Source organism: Triturus cristatus, chromosome 9 (assembly GCF_964204655.1).
Source record: "Triturus cristatus chromosome 9, aTriCri1.1, whole genome shotgun sequence".
Classification (NCBI taxonomy): Eukaryota; Metazoa; Chordata; class Amphibia; order Caudata; family Salamandridae; genus Triturus; species Triturus cristatus.
Genome location: NC_140592.1, coordinates 847,577,935 through 847,596,300, shown reverse-complemented (window position 1 = coordinate 847,596,300; position 18,366 = coordinate 847,577,935). Strand labels below are relative to the sequence as shown.

The window sequence follows — 18,366 nt, the reverse complement described above, 5'->3', positions numbered from 1 at the left end:
AATTCAAGAAATTCTGCAAGATTACTCAAGCATAACAGAAATATCAACCGTGCCTACATACTTGCTTGAATTTCCAAACTCAGAGCACTATTTATCCAGTTTTTACCCATGTCAGATTGATTAATTACTTATTCACATAAACCCAGTTACTCACATTAACCCAGTTACATTCCATTCAGCCACCCCTAATAATAGTAAGCAATATACATGTAGTCTTGTTTTAGTAACCAATGCTGTTGAAAAAACCTTATTGCAATTTTAAAAAATAACTGTTGAGCACATTTCAGTTACAATGGAGAAAATGGCTAACACTAATCAAAACAATTAAACACTTGTAAACAGGAAAGTAAGTATTGGGATGGAAAAGTTCCTTGCATGGTGATGGACATGCACACTTACCTTGAGTGCCTCAACTGTAAAGATGTCTGGATCCCTAATATTGATATTTGTTGTCATGGGCGAACACAGGTCATGTGTGTAGACCATGACATGGGTCTGTCTCACAGATTCCGATCTTTTTGGACCAGAGGGGACGTCCAAAGTGCTACCCTCATAGTGGAGAAAGGCTACTTCCTTCACCAGGTGTTAAGCAGCACAACCACACTGGTGTCAGAATACCATGCAGTGATCAGTAGGAGTGAACAGATCCTTTTAAATCTGTGTCACTGGAATAACGCCTACAGGCTCATTTATTTAAAGTTTTCTCATGTGTGCTTAACTCACCCTTGGCCTATATCAGTCAGCTGTGCATGAAGAACAGGGTCAAGACTGGTTTGCATATGGCTGGGTCTGAACTGGGGTGGCAAAGTGAGCTAAAGAACGATTGTGGATTCAACCCAGATCTGTGACAGGGGGTGATTGACTGAAAAGTTTCAGCACTCCGTACATAATCTCTTTGTGTTTGCTTTGTTCGCCCTAAGTTGTCAGGGTATGCCCAGACGTGGGTTCCTTGCTTACTTTGCCACTGGATACAAGCTAGCCTGGTTGATGAGGGGTGTTACACTGAAACCGATCCCAGGATGCTTGTTTCAGGTCCAAGGAAGACCTAGCTTGGCAGTTCAGGCTGGACTGTTCCCATGAGGACAGGATCAAGACTTACTTGCATATGGCTGTGTCTGAACTGGTCTGCCAAAGTGAGCTAAAGAACGATTATGGAGTCAACCAAGATCTGTGACTGGGGGCGAGTGTCTGAAACGTTTCAGTGCTCCGTCCATAATCTCTTTGTTTTTGCGTTGGGCAACCTCAGAAACGCTGGTCACTTGGTTCCTTCTGGTGCGAGTAAGGTTGATTTTCGGGCCAGACAACCCTGTGGGAACTATCTTGCCAAATAGCGTTTTTTTGCTGGAACACTTTTGACTTTAATCAAAAGTGGGAGTGGGACTCCTGAGACTCAGACTACTAGTGAAGCATACCCTAAATGTCACCAATAATGAATTAGGAATAACCGCAACCACTAGTCAGAGGGGAATGCGACTCAGAAACCCGCCTATAAAACACTAGAGCCCAGACCTCACATGACTGTGTATTGTTTGTGAATGTCATATTTTACTTTGTGTTCATATATAAATACTTCTTCTATCATAAAAACAGGCATTTGACCGGACAATCATTTATTGCTGCTACACTATTTTGAGTTGTGGCTCTCAGTTCAACCCCTGTATCTACCTCTTCCCAAGCAGAATGTACTGCTCGACCTGCTCTACCACTGAGAATCAAAACGGTACTTGACCAGTTGCTCAGGAACCATTGTAGGTTGGTCCTGGGACATCAGGAGTAAAAGGCCTCAACCTCAAGGGTGGCCCCAGTAGGTCCTGCTTACCCCGTGGCCCTCTGAACGGGGTTGAGAATGTATGAATGAATAACCTTCAGAAACAGTGAGCTTGTTTTAAACATGGTATTCGATAAACTCTGTGTTAAATAAAAATTACCCACAAGATTGCTTTAAAGTTTCCAAACTTGTGCTCCTCACACAATTCACTAAAAAAGATCAGGTTTAATGGTATGGTACCAGAATATCATGGACCAAATATCGTCTGACAAACATATTGTCTCCTAAAAACTTTTACAAAATTATTGACCCAATGGAGTTAATAAGAGAAAATGTAAATCACAAAGACACAATATTCTTTCTATATACATATTTAGGACATAATATTTACTTCAGACAATATTTTTGTCGGAAATATTCTCACATACAATTAACATAACTTACCTCACATCAGAGTGAATGTTTATGAAGTATACAACAGAATATTTCATTGCCTCAAAGTCTTTAGCTTGCAGAATTGCAGCAATTGATTCAAATGGATTAACCAATGGAGCAGTTGATGGGCCCTAGAAAAGCAATATATGAACATTATTATTGGGAGTGAGGAAAGAAAGTTAACAAAGATTCTACCAGTCTCAGTTATTCTTCAGCACATTCCTGACAAATCAATAAATTACAAGCAAGCCCAATTACTAAGGTGTAAACACTATAAAACAAGCATTGTCGAAGCCAATTAGTTTGCCAGTGGCAAGCCGCAATGTTTTTTTATTAATTTATTTTGTAAACACATGGAAAATGTATTAGAAGTGTAAAAGTAATGAAAAAAGTGCTTCCTTCCAAAGGTGGTTTGCATATATTTTCAAAGGATTATGTAAATATGACCTTAATAAAATAAATAACAAAATAAAATAAAAGGAGAAATGATTGCAGATATTGGCCTACCAGCCCTGACACTGAATGGACTAATTTTAATATGGATGTGAACATGTGAGCAGGAAAACAAATGCCATCACACACTGTAAAGAGAGCCAATATCTAAAGTGGGCTCACCTGTTACCCCACGCTCTTTTATAAACCATAATTGCAGCTAAAAAATAGTACGTCAGAACGCATATGTATAATTTGTAATATGATCAATGTATACGTTGTAATAGGATTAATAGGTGGTTGGATAGGTCTCTATACCCAAAAAGGATCATTTTGGCTCCTTCCGTTGGTTGTCACAATATCGAATATAAATATATTAGCCTACCATAAAGACTTCGAGATATCATCAAGGTAAGCAAACATAGGGGGTGTTGATTTAAGGACTGATTACAATATGAAAACAGCAATATCTCATTAAAGCATTGTGCTCAATTACAAGTGACCAGGGTTCTTGCACAACAATTTTCCAAATATGGGACCACTGACCCAATTTTTTCAGCCCAAAAGTCTGCATGGTAAAATCTCTTTAGAAATGGGCATGAAATGCTCCCCACTGCCGGGCAACATCCGCCCTTCCCTCAGCCACTAGCCTACCGGTCGTAAATGTGGGGATTAAACTCCAGGGAACTGGGGATCCTATGTGGAATCCTTGCCCATAAAACTGGGTCTGCACAGTTATTCTGCATTTCAAGGGGTTAGACTCATAACAGGCAATTATTTATGTGGAGAGAACAGCAAGAAATTTAAATTCCAGCCATATAGTATCTCTGCTCACATATTCGCCTGGCTCGTAATCAGACCCTTAACATTCTAACTCCATATCTACTTACCTTGACAATATTGTGTAAATCGATATCTTGGAAGGAACATTGTTGCAGGTCGATATATAAAAGATGATAATGACACCTTTGGTTCTCAGAATGTCTGTTAGATCTTTGAATTGACGTGCCCATGTTAACAAATATTTGAGAGCATTACATGAAGAAATATTGCTTTTGTAAGACAATAATGACATATCATGTTCACCCTAGCTGATAAGAGGAAGGGGATGCCCATGATACACAAAGTATGCACCAGCTAAAAGTTCTTTGATTAGATGAGGAGTGTACTGCAACTGCATTGTGTGTTTGTGGACCTCTGTAATGTTTGATGAGTGACTCGTTGGAACATGCTTCTAGGTTCGCAAAGGCGCTTGTAAATTCTGATTAGCAAGCTGTACAGTGCTAGGTGGGGCACCAGAAGGGCAAGTTGCAAAGATGATTACGAGTTGGTTTGTGTTACTGGAGTTAAGGATTCGCTTACTCCATTCTTCCTTTTTCCTTTCTCTTTAGAAAGCACTAGTAAAAGCACATTTTCCCCTCAAAACATGGCAGATAATATCTGTCTGCAACATATTAAGTGGATGACATACCTCTGTGGAATGCTGCAGCAGTAAGAGTAGAATAGAACTAAAGTACTTTAATTAATGAGCAAGGAAAACTCCAGATAATGCCTTATCGGTCTTAATCCTCAAAAAAAGGTTAAAGCTCATGGTGGTAACACTACTAGCGTTTCTGCCTTCTGCATAAATAGCTGAACAGGATATACTAAGGAGTTATTTAAGAAAACCCAAACGTTCTTGAAACTTAGTTTCAATAAGATTTTAATAATGGACATTACTAGGACAGCATGGGAAGAAGACCATGGCATCTTAAGGAAAAGTTTGTCTTTTGTGCACTTCTTGTAGCTGTTTGTAAAAGGTCACTAACAAAGTTTATTTCATAGGTGGCATGTTTGAAATTAAATGCAGTTTCTGGCAATCGTCCTAAAACACTTACCACCTCTACAATGCAATCTGGGAAAGTACCTTTAAAAATGGAGCCCCCTAGTGGTGGAATACACTGCATGTAGCAAAACTCTGTAGCAGATAATGTTCAAAGGTTTAGACTGAAATAGGGTAGGGTGTAAGCTGATGTAAAACTGAACCATCTTAGGACTGTGAAATGGTTTGTCCAACATATTGAATACAAAATATTGTGTTACATAATGTTCGTGTCAAGAATATTGTGATGTCAAAAATATAATTAACAGGAATAATGAAGGTAGGAATATCGTTTTAAGTGTTTTGAATATCGTTTTAAAAAATATTTATTTCCAAAATGTTGCTGTGTTTTTATGGGTAATTTATTATATCCTTGTTGTAGTATTTAATTAGTGGTGTATGATAATGTTTGTGTTAATATTTAGTTCTCGCTTATTTTATGTAGTTTGTAAATATTATAAATAATTACTTAAGTATTATTTTGCATAATTTATTTGATTTCATATATTTTATTATGTCTTAGGAGTGGAATTTTGGGTTTATAGGAGGAAGGATGAGGAGATATTTAAAAAAGTCAGAATTAATTTGTTTGCAAATTTGCTGTATCATTAATAATTTATTTTACTTTTTTCTCATTGTATGATAAAATATTTATAAAAATATTTTGAGTTTTTATTTTGTTTTTTATTTTGTTTATTAATTTCTACCTAAATTGTAATATTCCATTAATTGTTATGATGATTTTTTTAAACAAGTTACATTAATATATTACAAATGAAATTTGTGTATATTTTTGTCGGCAATATTTTGAAGATTTATTTTACTTGATTTGTTTTTGATAAAATCTTGCTTAGAATTTGTATTTATGAAATAAAATACATGTTTTAGGCGTAGAAATCTGAAAGATATTATGTTATATGAATACTTAAATTGTATCATTTACATGTTTTAAAAATGTTTTATAAAGTCGTCATAATTTATTATAGATTTTACTATTTTGGTGCCGATTCCGATCCGTTAAAAAAAATTACCGTACGACTCGTATCCATATTTTTTTACGTACGAATCGTACAAGTCCCGTACAAATGGCCCCGTATGTACGCACCGTACCCCCAGCCCCCGTATATACGCACCGTACCCCCAGCCCCCAGTATGTATGCACCGTACCCCCAGCGCATACCCCCAGCCCCGTATGTATGCACCGTACCCCCAGCCCCCGTATGTACGCACCGTACCCCCAGCCCCCGTATGTACGCACCGTTCCCCCAGCCCCCGTATGTACACACCGTACCCCCAGCCCCCCGTATGTACGCACCGTACCCCCAGCGCATACCCCCAGCCCCGTATGTACGCACCATACCCCCAGCCCCCCGTATGTACGCACCGTACCCCCAGCCCCCAGTCTGTACGCACCGTACCCCCAGCGCATACCCCCAGCCCCGTATGTACGCACCGTACCCCCAGCCCCCGTATGTATGCACCGTACCCCCAGCCCCCGTATGTACGCACCATACCCCCAGCCCCCGTATGTACGCACCATACCCCCAGCCCCCGTATGTACGCACCATACCCCCAGCCCCCGTATGTATGCACTGTACCCCCAGCCCCCGTATGTATGCACCGTACCCCCAGCCCGCCGTATGTACGCACCGTACCCCCATCCCCCCATATGTACACACCGTTCCCCCAGCCCCCGTATGTACGCACCATACCCCCAGCCCCCCGTATGTCTGCACCGTTACATTAATATATTACAAATGAAATTTGTGTATATTTTTGTCGGCAATATTTTGAAGATTTATTTTACTTGATTTGTTTTTGATAAAATCTTGCTTAGAATTTGTATTTATGAAATAAAATACATGTTTTAGGTGTAGAAATCTAAAAGATATTATGTTATATGAATACTTAAATTGTATCATTTACATGTTTTAAAAATGTTTTATAAAGTCGTCATAATTTATTATAGATTTTACTATGTTGGTGCCGATTCCGATCCGTTAAAAAAAAATTTTTTACGTACGAATTGTACAAGTCCCGTACAAATGGCGAAGTACGATTCGTACGTGAAAAATACATACGAATGACCTCGGGAAAAGTCTACGACACGTCCCCGGACAGTTTTACGTACGAGTCGCAAAACTGAAGTCCGAGCCCACAAGTCCGGTCCGTACCGGCGTCCCGAATACACAAGCGTATGGAAAACGTCCAGCGCATACCCCCAGCCCGTATGTACGCACCGTACCCCCAGCCCCCGTATGTATGTACCGTACCCCCAGCCCCCGTATGTACGCACCGTTCCCCCAGCCCCCGTATGTACGCTCCGTACCCCCAGCCCCCCGTATGTACGCACCGTACCCCCAGGGCATACCCCCAGCCCCGTATGTACGCACCGTACCCCCAGCCCCCGTATATACGCACCGTACCCCCAGCCCCCGTATGTACGCTCCGTACCCCCAGCCCCCCGTATGTACGCACCGTACCCCCAGCCCCCGTATATACGCACCGTACCCCCAGCGCATACCCCCAGCCCCGTATGTACGCACCGTACCCCCAGCCCCCGTATGTGCGCACCGTACCCCCAGCCCCCGTATGTACGCACCGTACCCCCAGCCCCCGTACGTACGCACTGTACCCCCAGCCCCCCGTATGCACGCACCGTACCCCCAGCCCCCGTATGTACGCACCATACCCCCAGCCCCCGTATGTACGCACTGTACCCCCAGCCACCCGTATGTACGCACCGTACCCCCAGCACATACCCCCAGCCCCGTATGTACGCACCGTACCCCCAGCCCCCATATATACGCACCGTACCCCCAGCCCCCGTATGTATGCACCGTACCCCCAGCCCCCCGTATGTACGCACCGTACCCCCAGCCCCCCGTATATACGCACCGTACCCCCAGCGCATACCCCCAGCCCCGTATGTACGCACCGTACCCCCAGCCCCCGTATGTGCGCACCGTACCCCCAGCCCCCATATGTACGCACCGTACCCCCAGCCCCCGTATTTACGCACTGTACCCCCAGCCCCCCATATGCACGCACCGTACCCCTAGCCCCCGTATGTACGCACCATACCCTCAGCCCCCATATGTACGCACTGTACCCCCAGCCCCCCGTATGTACGCACCGTACCCCCAGCACATACCACCAGCCCCGTATGTATGCACCATACCCCCAGCCCCCGTATGTATGCACCGTACCCCCAGCCCGCCGTATGTACGCACCGTACCCCCATCCCCCGTATGTACCCACCATACCCCCAGCCCCCCGTATGTACGCACCATACCCCCAGCCCCCCGTATGTACGCACCGTACCCCCAGCGCATACCCCCAGCCCCGTATGTACGCACCGTACCCCCAGCCCCCCGTACAGTGCGTACATACGGGGGTGGGGGTATGGTGCATACATACGGGGCTGGGGGTATGCGCTGGGGGTACGGTGCGTACGTACCCCCAGCCCGATATGTACGCACCGTACCCCCAGCCCCCGTATGTACGTACCGTACCCCCAGCCCCCGTATGTATGCACCGTTCCCCCAGCCCCCCGTATGTACGCACCGTACCCCCAGCCCCCAGTATGTACGCACCGTACCCCCAGCGCATACCCCCAGCCCCGTATGTACGCACCGTACCCCCAGCCCGCCGTATGTACGCACCGTACCCCCATCCCCCGTATGTACCCACCATACCCCCAGCCCCCCGTATGTACGCACCATACCCCCAGCCCCCTGTACAGTGCGTACATACGGGGGTGGGGGTATGGTGCATACATACGGGGCTGGGGGTATGCGCTGGGGGTACGGTGCGTACGTACCCCCAGCCCCCGTATGTACGCACCATACCCCCAGCCCCCGTATGTATGCACTGTACCCCCAGCCCCTGTATGTATGCACCGTACCCCCAGCCCGCCATATGTACGCACCGTACCCCCAGCCCCCCGTATGTACACACCGTACCCCCAGCCCCCCGTATGTACGCACCATACCCCCAGCCCCCCGTATGTACGCACCGTACCCCCAGCGCATACCCCCAGCCCCGTATGTACGCACCGTACTCCCAGCCCCCGTATGTATGCACCGTACCCCCAGCGCATAACCACAGCCCCCGTATGTACGCACCGTACCCCCGTACACACGGGTGCTGGGGGTACGGTGCGTACATACGGGGGTGGAGTACGGTGCATACATACGGGGCTGGGGGTATGCGCTGGGGGTACGGTGCGTACGTACCCCCAGCCCCGTATGTACGCACTGTACCCCCAGCCCCCGTATGTACGTACCGTACCCCCAGCCCCCCGTATGTACGCACCGTACCCCCAGCCCCCCGTATGTACGCACCGTACCCCCAGCGCATACCCCCAGCCCCGTATGTACGCACCGTACCCCCAGCCCCCGTATGTACGCACCGTACCCCCAGCCCCCGTATGTATGCACCGTACCCCCAGCCCCCGTATGTACGCACTATACCCCCAGCCCCCTTATATACGCACCGTACCCCCAGCGCATACCCCCAGCCCCGTATGTACACACCATACCCCCAGCCCCCGTATGTATGCACTGTACCCCCAGCCCGCCGTATGTACGCACCGTGCCCCCATCCCCCCGTATGTACGCACCATACCCCCATCCCCCATATGTACGCACCATACCCCCAGCCCCCTGTATGTACGCACCGTACCCCCAGCACATACCCCCAGCCCCGTATGTACGCACCGTACCCCCAGGCTCCCGTATGTATGCACCGTACCCCCAGCGCATAACCACAGCCCCCGTATGTACGCACTGTACCCCCGTACACACGGGTGGCTGGGGGTACGGTGCGTACATACTGGGGTGGGGGTACGGTGCATACATACGGGGGGCTGGGGGTACGGTGCGTACATACAGGGCTGGGGTTATGCGCTGGGGGTATGGTGCGTACATACGGGGGGCTGGGGGTACGGTGCAGACATACGGGGGGCTGGGGGTACGGTGCGTACATACGGGGCTGGGGGTACGGTGCGTACCGGGCCCCCTTTTCCTCGTGCATCGCGGCGTACTTAGCTTTTCCGGCACTTTTTGGCTCCCGTAAAAATATAGCCGTGCGGAGTGCTGTGGGTACGAATCGTACTTGCTGGTCCGTAAAATGCTGCCTGACTCCGTGCGGACGTCGCGTACGCGCTGTCCAGGATCGGAATAGTATGTATTTTTTAGCCGCACGGTGTTTTTTACGATTTGTACGGAAATTGTATTTCTGTACGAATCGTACTTGCTGGTTTGTACGGTGGAATTCCCGGGTACGAGTCGTACGGAGAAAACGCTCCGTACGACAATTTGTGCCCGGGTTTTACAGGATCGGAATCGGCACCTTTATGTGTTTATTTGATTGATTTTGTATCTAAGTAGGTTGTGGAAAAAATTAATTTTAATTGTATTAAAAGAATGAATACTATTACTGTATTTTCCATATTTTAAACCATTTAACTACATTATTTACTATTTGTTGATGCATACATTAGTTTTGGAATAGTTTACTTAGTTCTTTTATTTTACCTACAATATATATTATTTATAAACAATGTTTTATAAATCATATTTAAAACTCTATGAAAATATATATATATTTATACATTTGTCTTTATATGTTGTCCTATTTTTAGTGTTAATGACATTAAAAGGTTTTATTAGGTTAGAGTGCAAATAGTAAATGTTATCTCTTTAGTGTCTCTAAATGGCTTAAATTGGAGTGGAAACAGTCAATGTTACATATTTAGTGCCCAACACCTTCCTCTAAATGGCTAAGATGCGAGTGGGAATAGTAAATGTTGCCCCTTCACTGTCAAAAACCTTCCCTTAAATGTATTACATTGCTTTGGGAATAGTAAGCGTCACTCCTTTAGTGTCCTTAACCTTCCTATGAATGGCTCTGATTTTAATGGAAATAGTAAATCTTATCCCTTTGGTGTCCAACACCTTCCCCAAAATGACTTAGATTGCAGTGGGAATATTAAATGTCACCTCTTTAGTGTCCAGCGCCTTCCCTTCAATGGCTTAGATTGGAGTGGGAATAGTAAAGATTACTCCTTTACTGTCCCAAACCTTCCCCTAAATGTATTACATTGGATTGGGAATAGTAAACGTCACCCCTTTAGTGTCCAACACCTTCCTATAAATGGCTAACATTTAAATGGGAATAGCAAATCTCACCCCTTTAGTTTAGAAAAATCTTGCTTAAATGGCTAAGGGTGATTTAGATATCGGAGAATGGGTAACTCCATCACAACGGTGACAGGTATCCCGTCCACTAAAATATAAATCCCATAGGATATTATGGGAATTTAATTTTGGGACGGGATATCCATCCCCGTTGTGATGGAGTAACCCGTCCACCGATATCTAAATCAGGCCCTTAGACTGGAGTGAAAATAGTAATTTTGTGTAAAAAGTCTTTAATGTCAAAACATATTCACCAAAACGGTTTCAATTGCAGTGGGAGTAGTTAATCTAATGTTTTAGTGTATAACATGTTTATCGTAACATTTCTTTTAATTAAAGGGTAAGTATTAGATGTAACACTTTAATGACTGCATTTTTTACATACATTGTTGTTATTGTTTTTTAAAAATAAGAAATGTACCTGACAGTTTGCAATTTTTATTTTTGTTTCAAATTTAATTTAATGTATATGTTTACATTTAACTAACAGTTTTAAACATATAAAAAATCTTTTAGTCTTACTTTTTAAGTTTGTAAATATATTTTAGAAATACAAAACATGCTTTATTTTTGTTTAACAGTTTGACTTTTAAATTGCTTTCATTATTTCTGCTAATATGGTATATTGTTTTATCCATTTATATTTGTTATACATGCATTTTTACTAACAGCTTTCATATACTTTCGTAAGTATAATATACATATTTTTATAACATTTGGGCCTGATTATGATGTCGGTCGCAGTTGCCTCAGACCAACATCTGGTGCGGTCGCAAACTCCTATCCTATTTCCGCAGCACACGCGCCCATAGAGAAATGGAAGTTACTGTAAATCCCTGCACCGTGTGGCACACGGTGCAGGGATTTACATGGCCACAACCGGAGGCCATAGAAGGAAGGGGGCCCTGCTATGGACCCCCAAAGCCGTTTTCTGAACGCCCGACATGGCAAACCTGTCAGAAACTGAAATCATAATCCCGGCAGCGGAACACTGTCCATTAGGTATTATGATTGTTTTCCGACTGGCCAATGGGCTAGCCCTTCGGAAGCCAGTCGGTTTGACCAGCCGGTTTAAACTCCGACCGCCTTCTTCGCAATAATTTGGCGTTTAAACCATGGATGTTGGTCGGAGGCTTTCCAACTGACATCCAAATGAGGCCCTTCATTTTTTGTTTTTATAGCATTATTCATTGTATACTTTTAATAATTTTCGTATTTTCATTACACATTTATTGGCATGTTTAACACTGTTATAATATTTTTACACATTTTAAAAACATTTTTAAACTATTTGTATGTCAAAATCCCATTCTTTTTTATGTTTTCATTTAGCGGCTAATTTGTTTTATTGCTAAGTGTACTTTTGTAGTTTATTGCTGTAATTTGATGCTTTTCCTGGCAGTGAGTTGCTGTAACCTAGTGCTGATGGTCAGGCAAGCTAAGATGTTTTTTAAGTTTTTCTATAAGGTTTTGGGGGTAGGTGGGATGCATGTATAACTATTTCATGGTTGTTATAGTGTTGGTTTTTAGTTTGAGGATTTTGTTGTCATAGATTGTGTAATTTGGTTCACTACTGTTCTGCGTTAGGCTCAGTTAGATTTTGATAGTAGCTTCTAGTTATTTTAGATAATATTATGCTATCTTTTGTGTTTTGTATGCTCGTTATGTAATGTTTATGTCACATTCGAAAACAGAGTTTTTTGTAGCTGGTTATTGTATGTCCTATTACTTTTTCAGGTTTCGAGGAGCATTTTTTTTGTTGTTGTAAAGAATGTTTTTATTTTGTATTATTCCTTATGTTGGATTGCTTTGTTTGATTTTATTTGGACCTATTTCATTTTTGCATTTCTTTTGGGCTTTTTTAAATATAATCTTTCCGGTTTCGGTGGATTACATTTTGACAACATGGATATGGGCAAAGATTTACAGTTATAGAACTATACCTTTTTTTAGTGAACTGTTTGTGGGAGTGAAATATGACATCTTATTATGTATGTATAATTGCAATGTGTTATTTTACATTTCTGCGTTGGATTTACTTGGTTCAATTTGTTTTTATTTCTAATGGTGTGCTTTGCAGTTGGTGATGTGCTGATTTTCTATTAATTGATAAACATATTATTTCTATGTATCAGTTTGTTTTTCTATGTTTTTTTCTAGGTTGTTTTGACTGATGCATAAAAATAACTTGTTTAATATTTAGATAAAAATATTTTAGCTCTGGTGGTGTGTACGTATGTTAAGGTGTGTTGCTTACTGTGCAGGTAATTTGGTATTTTATAATGGGGAAATGCTCTCCTTTCTTGTTAATTTGAGTCTAACATTACCTTGTAGCATGCAGTACATTCTACTTGTTTGTTTTCTTACTGTAGGTTTATTTTGAGTTATTGATTGCTCCATTCTTAGCTGTAGGTAGCTTTGTTCTTTTTATATGACTTCTATGAATTTGTATGGAGTAAGCTGGGTTTTCCGTAGAGTGGCTTGGAAGGCATTGTGCATTTTTGGTTTGGGCTTCTTGAGCCATGGTGCTGTCGTTGACATTCCACCATGGTGTGTGGAATTTGGGTTGGCGTCTGTGTTCAGAGGGGTACAGTTTGCCAACCCAAGCATCTTAAAAGTAGTTTATGTTCGTTTTGTTTGGTACAATGGACTGTATATGAGACTTTCTATAAAACTTTCAATAAGTAAGTTGTAGGGATTAGCTATCTATGTTACAGGGACATTGACTAGTGTAATAATTTTTTTATTTCAAAGGCAAATTTGCTGTTTAGCGCAAATTCTACACTTATACAGATTATTGGCGATGTCTCCAAATGCTTTGGCTAAAATGGTACTAACAGCCTTGTATGGCTGTGTGTGGGTATATTTTAAGGGCCTTAATAGGAATTTGGCAGTCCATGGACCACCGTACCCGCGATCCATGGACCGCCGTACCCGGTGTCGGACTGCCACGTGCTCCGTGGTCCAACTGCCGTATTATGAGTTAGGCAGATTGCTGTTGCAAAGACCGCAGCTGAACAGCCGACACTGCCAGCAAACTGCAGACCGCTGGGGTCATGGTTGGGGAAAAGGAGCAGCCATAGGACAGTACAGAGGACTTTAACCGCCGTCTGTATTACGAGTCGACTTTCCGGCAAGCTGACCGTGGCGGTGGGGCGGGCAGCTAAGAGTTAGAGGGAACGAAGGATTTGAGGAGCGTACTCATCCCTTTCCTGTTCTTTCCATCAGAGTTCGACGTGGATCTGTTTCTTCAGGTCCCCCTTTCACAATAGCATCTTCACCCCAACAACTTTTGACCCTATTTGCGGAACTACATCGGTGAGTCCTTTTTGTGCAATATACCCATTGCCTGGACTGCCCAAATATGGGTCAGACTCTGCCAATGGGAAGATGGTATATTAACCCATGAATCATGCATATGTATGCCTTTGACGGGTATGCAGTAAAAATGTTCAAACTAAATTGATACATATGGAAAGATAATCACAACCAACACAAGATCTCCAGAGCCACACTGTCAGCATTGCGGTAAAATTTGTAATACAGTGGACTGAAGACCACCAGTGCTGTGGTCTACTGGCGGCTGCGGACATGGCATTCGGGCGGTCGGACCACCAAACCCATAATCAGGCCTTAAGTTATGTTTGTATCATTGCTTTCTCTATGTCAATTACTATTTTATGGTGGGGAGTAGTTGTTTTTAGTTTGCATTTAGTTATTTCTTTTAGGCAGCAAGGTGTGTATGAGGGGTATATTAGTAATTTGATATTCTCTCTGTATGGTGTAAATCTGAGTAAGTGTTTTGGAGCATATTTTGAGTGTTACCTCCATCATCCATGTTTCACATTGGCTTAGTCTTAATAAGTTATCTGCTGTAATAAATATAATAATCCAGTTGTCATTATCAAGGTTGAAAGGTTCCTCATTATGTTAGTTATTTGTATTTTTTAAATAAGTTACTTTTAAGTACGTTTAAATACATGATTTACTTACTTGTGAAGGTAGTTGTATGTTTTCTTCCACTTTTCTTTTATGCTTTTCTGTATGAAATCTGGCAGAGTATTGTTGTTTTGCAGTTTTAGGGCCTGATTAGGAGTTTTGGGGTTCGATGCACCGCCAAACCCACGGTGGCGGTAAAGCAGTCATCGGTCAGACCGCCATGGGATCCGCAATCCCTGGAGGTTTTGCAGCGGTCTGAGGCCCGTAATATGCTGTCAGTGCTGGTGTGGCACCACCAAGCATATTACGAGTGTTCTCACCAAAACAATTTTCATGGTGGTAAGCTTGCCATGAAAAGTGTGGCTGTGAGGAAACTAAGGGGGCACTGTAGGACCACCTGTTGCTTCAGGGTCCAATGTGGATGCATGCAGGGGGGCACATGGTGTGCCCCCTGTATGCATGCACCCCCAGTTCCTGCACGAAATGGACCTAACAGTCATGCCGTGCAGAAACTTGCTTTGGTGCTCCCATTGCTGTGCCTTTCTAAGGCTCACCACCTGGGATGCCAAAGTACCATCCACCAGACCAGGAGAAAACTCCTAATCTGGCAGGAGGTTGGCAGACGAGTTTGGCAGTTTGGGAGCGTGGCCCTGGAGTGGTGGCCTGTTCCCACACTGCCAAACTCGTAATTAGGCTCTGAGTCGTTTTGGTGTGGTAAGTGGTTGAATTTGGTACTCCTTTTATACTGTATTTTTAATTAATTATATGTTTTTTAGTCAGCTATTGCTTTTTATGATGAACGTGTTATTTTGGGTGTCTGATTTATGTATACATTTTAATTTATTTTTGTTTCATTTTTATATTAGATTAGTTGTTGTAAATATTTTTAGTTTCATGATAATTTGAAGTGTTGAAGTGTATAATTATTTTGTTTGGTGTTGAAAGTTTTTTTAGTATTATAAAATGAATATAAGGTTGTTAGATTATTTGTTATTGATGTAGGAGTTGATTTTTACTTTTTGTCTAACAGATAATAAAGATAATATAGTATTTTGTAGTTGTGTCGCTTTATTTTTTGCAATATTAATTTAGTTGATATTCTGGGTTTCGATATTTTTGACATTTTATATATTTATTTAAAAGTAATGATATTTTTGGTTCCATCATTTATGTTATTGCTATAAGTAAAAATAGATATTTGTAACATTGATGTTTCGGTTATCAATAATTATGTATTTATTAGTTACGCATAGGAAGGTGTTATTTTTGTAAACAATATTTACATTCCCATATTTTTGTAATTCAATATGGTTTCCCTCGACATTATGTCATTGATCTCTGTGAAACATACTGGTGATTGGCCCTCAGCTCTCTTTCAGAAAGCTGAGGTAATTTCTCAGTTGGTGTGGGAGAAAACGTTTTGGGAAGTTAAAAGAAATCTCCCGTGCACTACCCAGCCACATACAAATGAAGGTACCTAGGGTCTTAGGGGCCAGACTGACAAAGAGTAAAAGAGCCCTGTGCTATGTGAGACAAAACAGTATCTGTGCTCTCCAATCAGCAACCTGCGTGAAATAACACGAAGACACCCTCAATACCTGTGAATTTCTGTGGGGCCAGAGTGTAGGGTTTTGAAAAGTAACCGTCCCAAAATATAACAAATTTTTGAGATGGAAAATAAAGGATACAACCATAAAACATGTAATAAATTGTTCTTTGGGGCAAGGTCAAGCTATGTTCACTAACCACTGGTAGATAAACAATCCCTCCAAAGCAAAGCTCACCCACCTATATAACCCCTGACTGTTCACAGGGTATACCAAACCAGATGGCAAAAAGATTAAAGGTTTTAAAATCTCTTTGTACTCAGGTTAGCAACTACAGTCTACCTGTATTCCGGATAAAATACACACTGGGCATCCAGCTTAGTGTGGAGGGGCAGGTCAGTCAGTGTACTCACCAGCTGAAGAGGATACCGAGATACATGTGTCATACTGCATGCCGCAGAGGAACTGGGATTTCCTCACACCATATCAAGCTCAGTGACAGCTAACTAACAAGGCCAACAGCGGGTCCTTTCCTCAGGACTGGTACATCAGAAAACCCCAAATCCATGCAGGAAGGCTCATATAACACCTTCTCCTCTTCAGATTGAATGAAAATCCAGTAAGCAACTGCTCACCAATGGTGTAGTGCTCCTGTCTTAAAGAGCAACCTCTCTCAAGACACACACAATCTCAGTGTTGGAACCAACTGGGCTGCACGCCTGTGCCCTGTCCTTTCCCACCCATGACAGTTCTTAATTAAACAAGAGGACCTGCCTTTTGCCTAATTCTAGCTGAAGCTAGTTGTGAGCCAGGGACTACATTAGCGAGGCAGCCCAACCTGTAGCTGATACTGGCAGACTGCTGGCTTCCTCCTCCCCCAGGGCCCAAACTATGATCTCACCCTCCTCAACTTGGCCTGTGCTAGCATGGCATCAATAAATGGACAACATCACAAGTGCAGCGTGCCCTACCCAGAAGAGGAAAAGAAAAGCACGAGGCTCCCTGGGCTGACCTGGGAGCAGAAAACCAAACAACCTCCTGCAGGCAAGAGGCCCCCCCCCCAGATCTTCACAAGAATAAATATATTATTTTAAAGGTCTTTGTGTTGGGCTTGGAGGGGTTGTTATGGCTGCACTTCAGTCTGCCCTGGGGCTTGGGGTCCAAGCTGCAGTTTCTCTGGCTTATTCCGTTAATTGTTGGCCCATCAGTATGCCAGTCTCAGAACCGGCATCTCGGTCTCGGCCTTCAGAGAGGACCTGCTGTCAGAATTCATTTAATCCACCATAGCCATGCTAGCTTATATGTGTCCCAGCATCAGGCTACGGCAGCTTGAGCATGCCTTGGCCCAATCCCTCAAAATGTCAAAATTCCACCAGGGAGCCAGCTGCATTTGAGCAGGGCAGGAAGTTTGTACAGGGTGCAATTCTAGCAGATTGCAGCACAAGGCTATGCGTAAAATGAGTGGGTGTACATGGCACAGAACTACTTGGGGTGCAAGACCAGTCCCACACAATGGCCAAATGGTTGGGCACCAACAGTGACATGGGACTGCAGGTAGCCCAGGTGCTTCCCTTCATGCTAGTAAGCCCCAACGGTAAGAGAGCAGACCAACTCAGACATATTTCGAACAGTGGAACATATAGGAGCCGATTCCAATCCTGGAAAAAGGCTGTACAAATCGTTGTATGGATCGTTTTTCCCGTACAACTCGTACCCGGTAAACTTTTCTTACAACCTAGGAAGTACGATTCCTACAGAAAACCTTTTTCCATACAAATCGTACAAAAGACCATACAGCTAAAATACACCAACGATTCTGATCCGGAACAGCTTGCACGCGACGTCTGTATGTGTTTAAGCAGCGGTTTCCAGCCCAGCAAGTACGATTCGTCTGTTCGGCACTCCGTACGGCTCTTTTCTTACGGGAGCCAAAAACAGCTGCAAAAGCAGAGTCCCCAGGGGTACGAGTCGTACAGGCATACACCCCGTGCATTGTGTATGTACAGTGCATACCCCAACATCGCGTATGTACTGTGCGTACCCCCAACATCGCATATGTACTGTGCGTACCCCCAACATCGCGTACCCCAACATTGTGTACCCCAACATCGCATACCCCAACATCGCGCATGTACGCACCGTACATACACGATGATGGGGTACGCGATGTTGGGGTACGCG

The 18,366-nt window shown here is 43.5% G+C and overlaps 1 protein-coding gene across 1 annotated transcript in view; it reads right to left on the bottom strand.

The window, feature by feature from the left end:
* The window catches only part of LOC146798941 (exocyst complex component 3-like), a 243,595-nt gene that overhangs the window by 21,704 nt on the left and 203,525 nt on the right, over window positions 1–18,366 (bottom strand). The window contains exon 10 of the mRNA XM_085626310.1: window positions 2,213–2,334. Within this exon, the coding sequence (XP_085482436.1) occupies window positions 2,213–2,334 (122 nt within the window). The remainder of the gene's footprint in view (window positions 1–2,212; window positions 2,335–18,366) is intronic.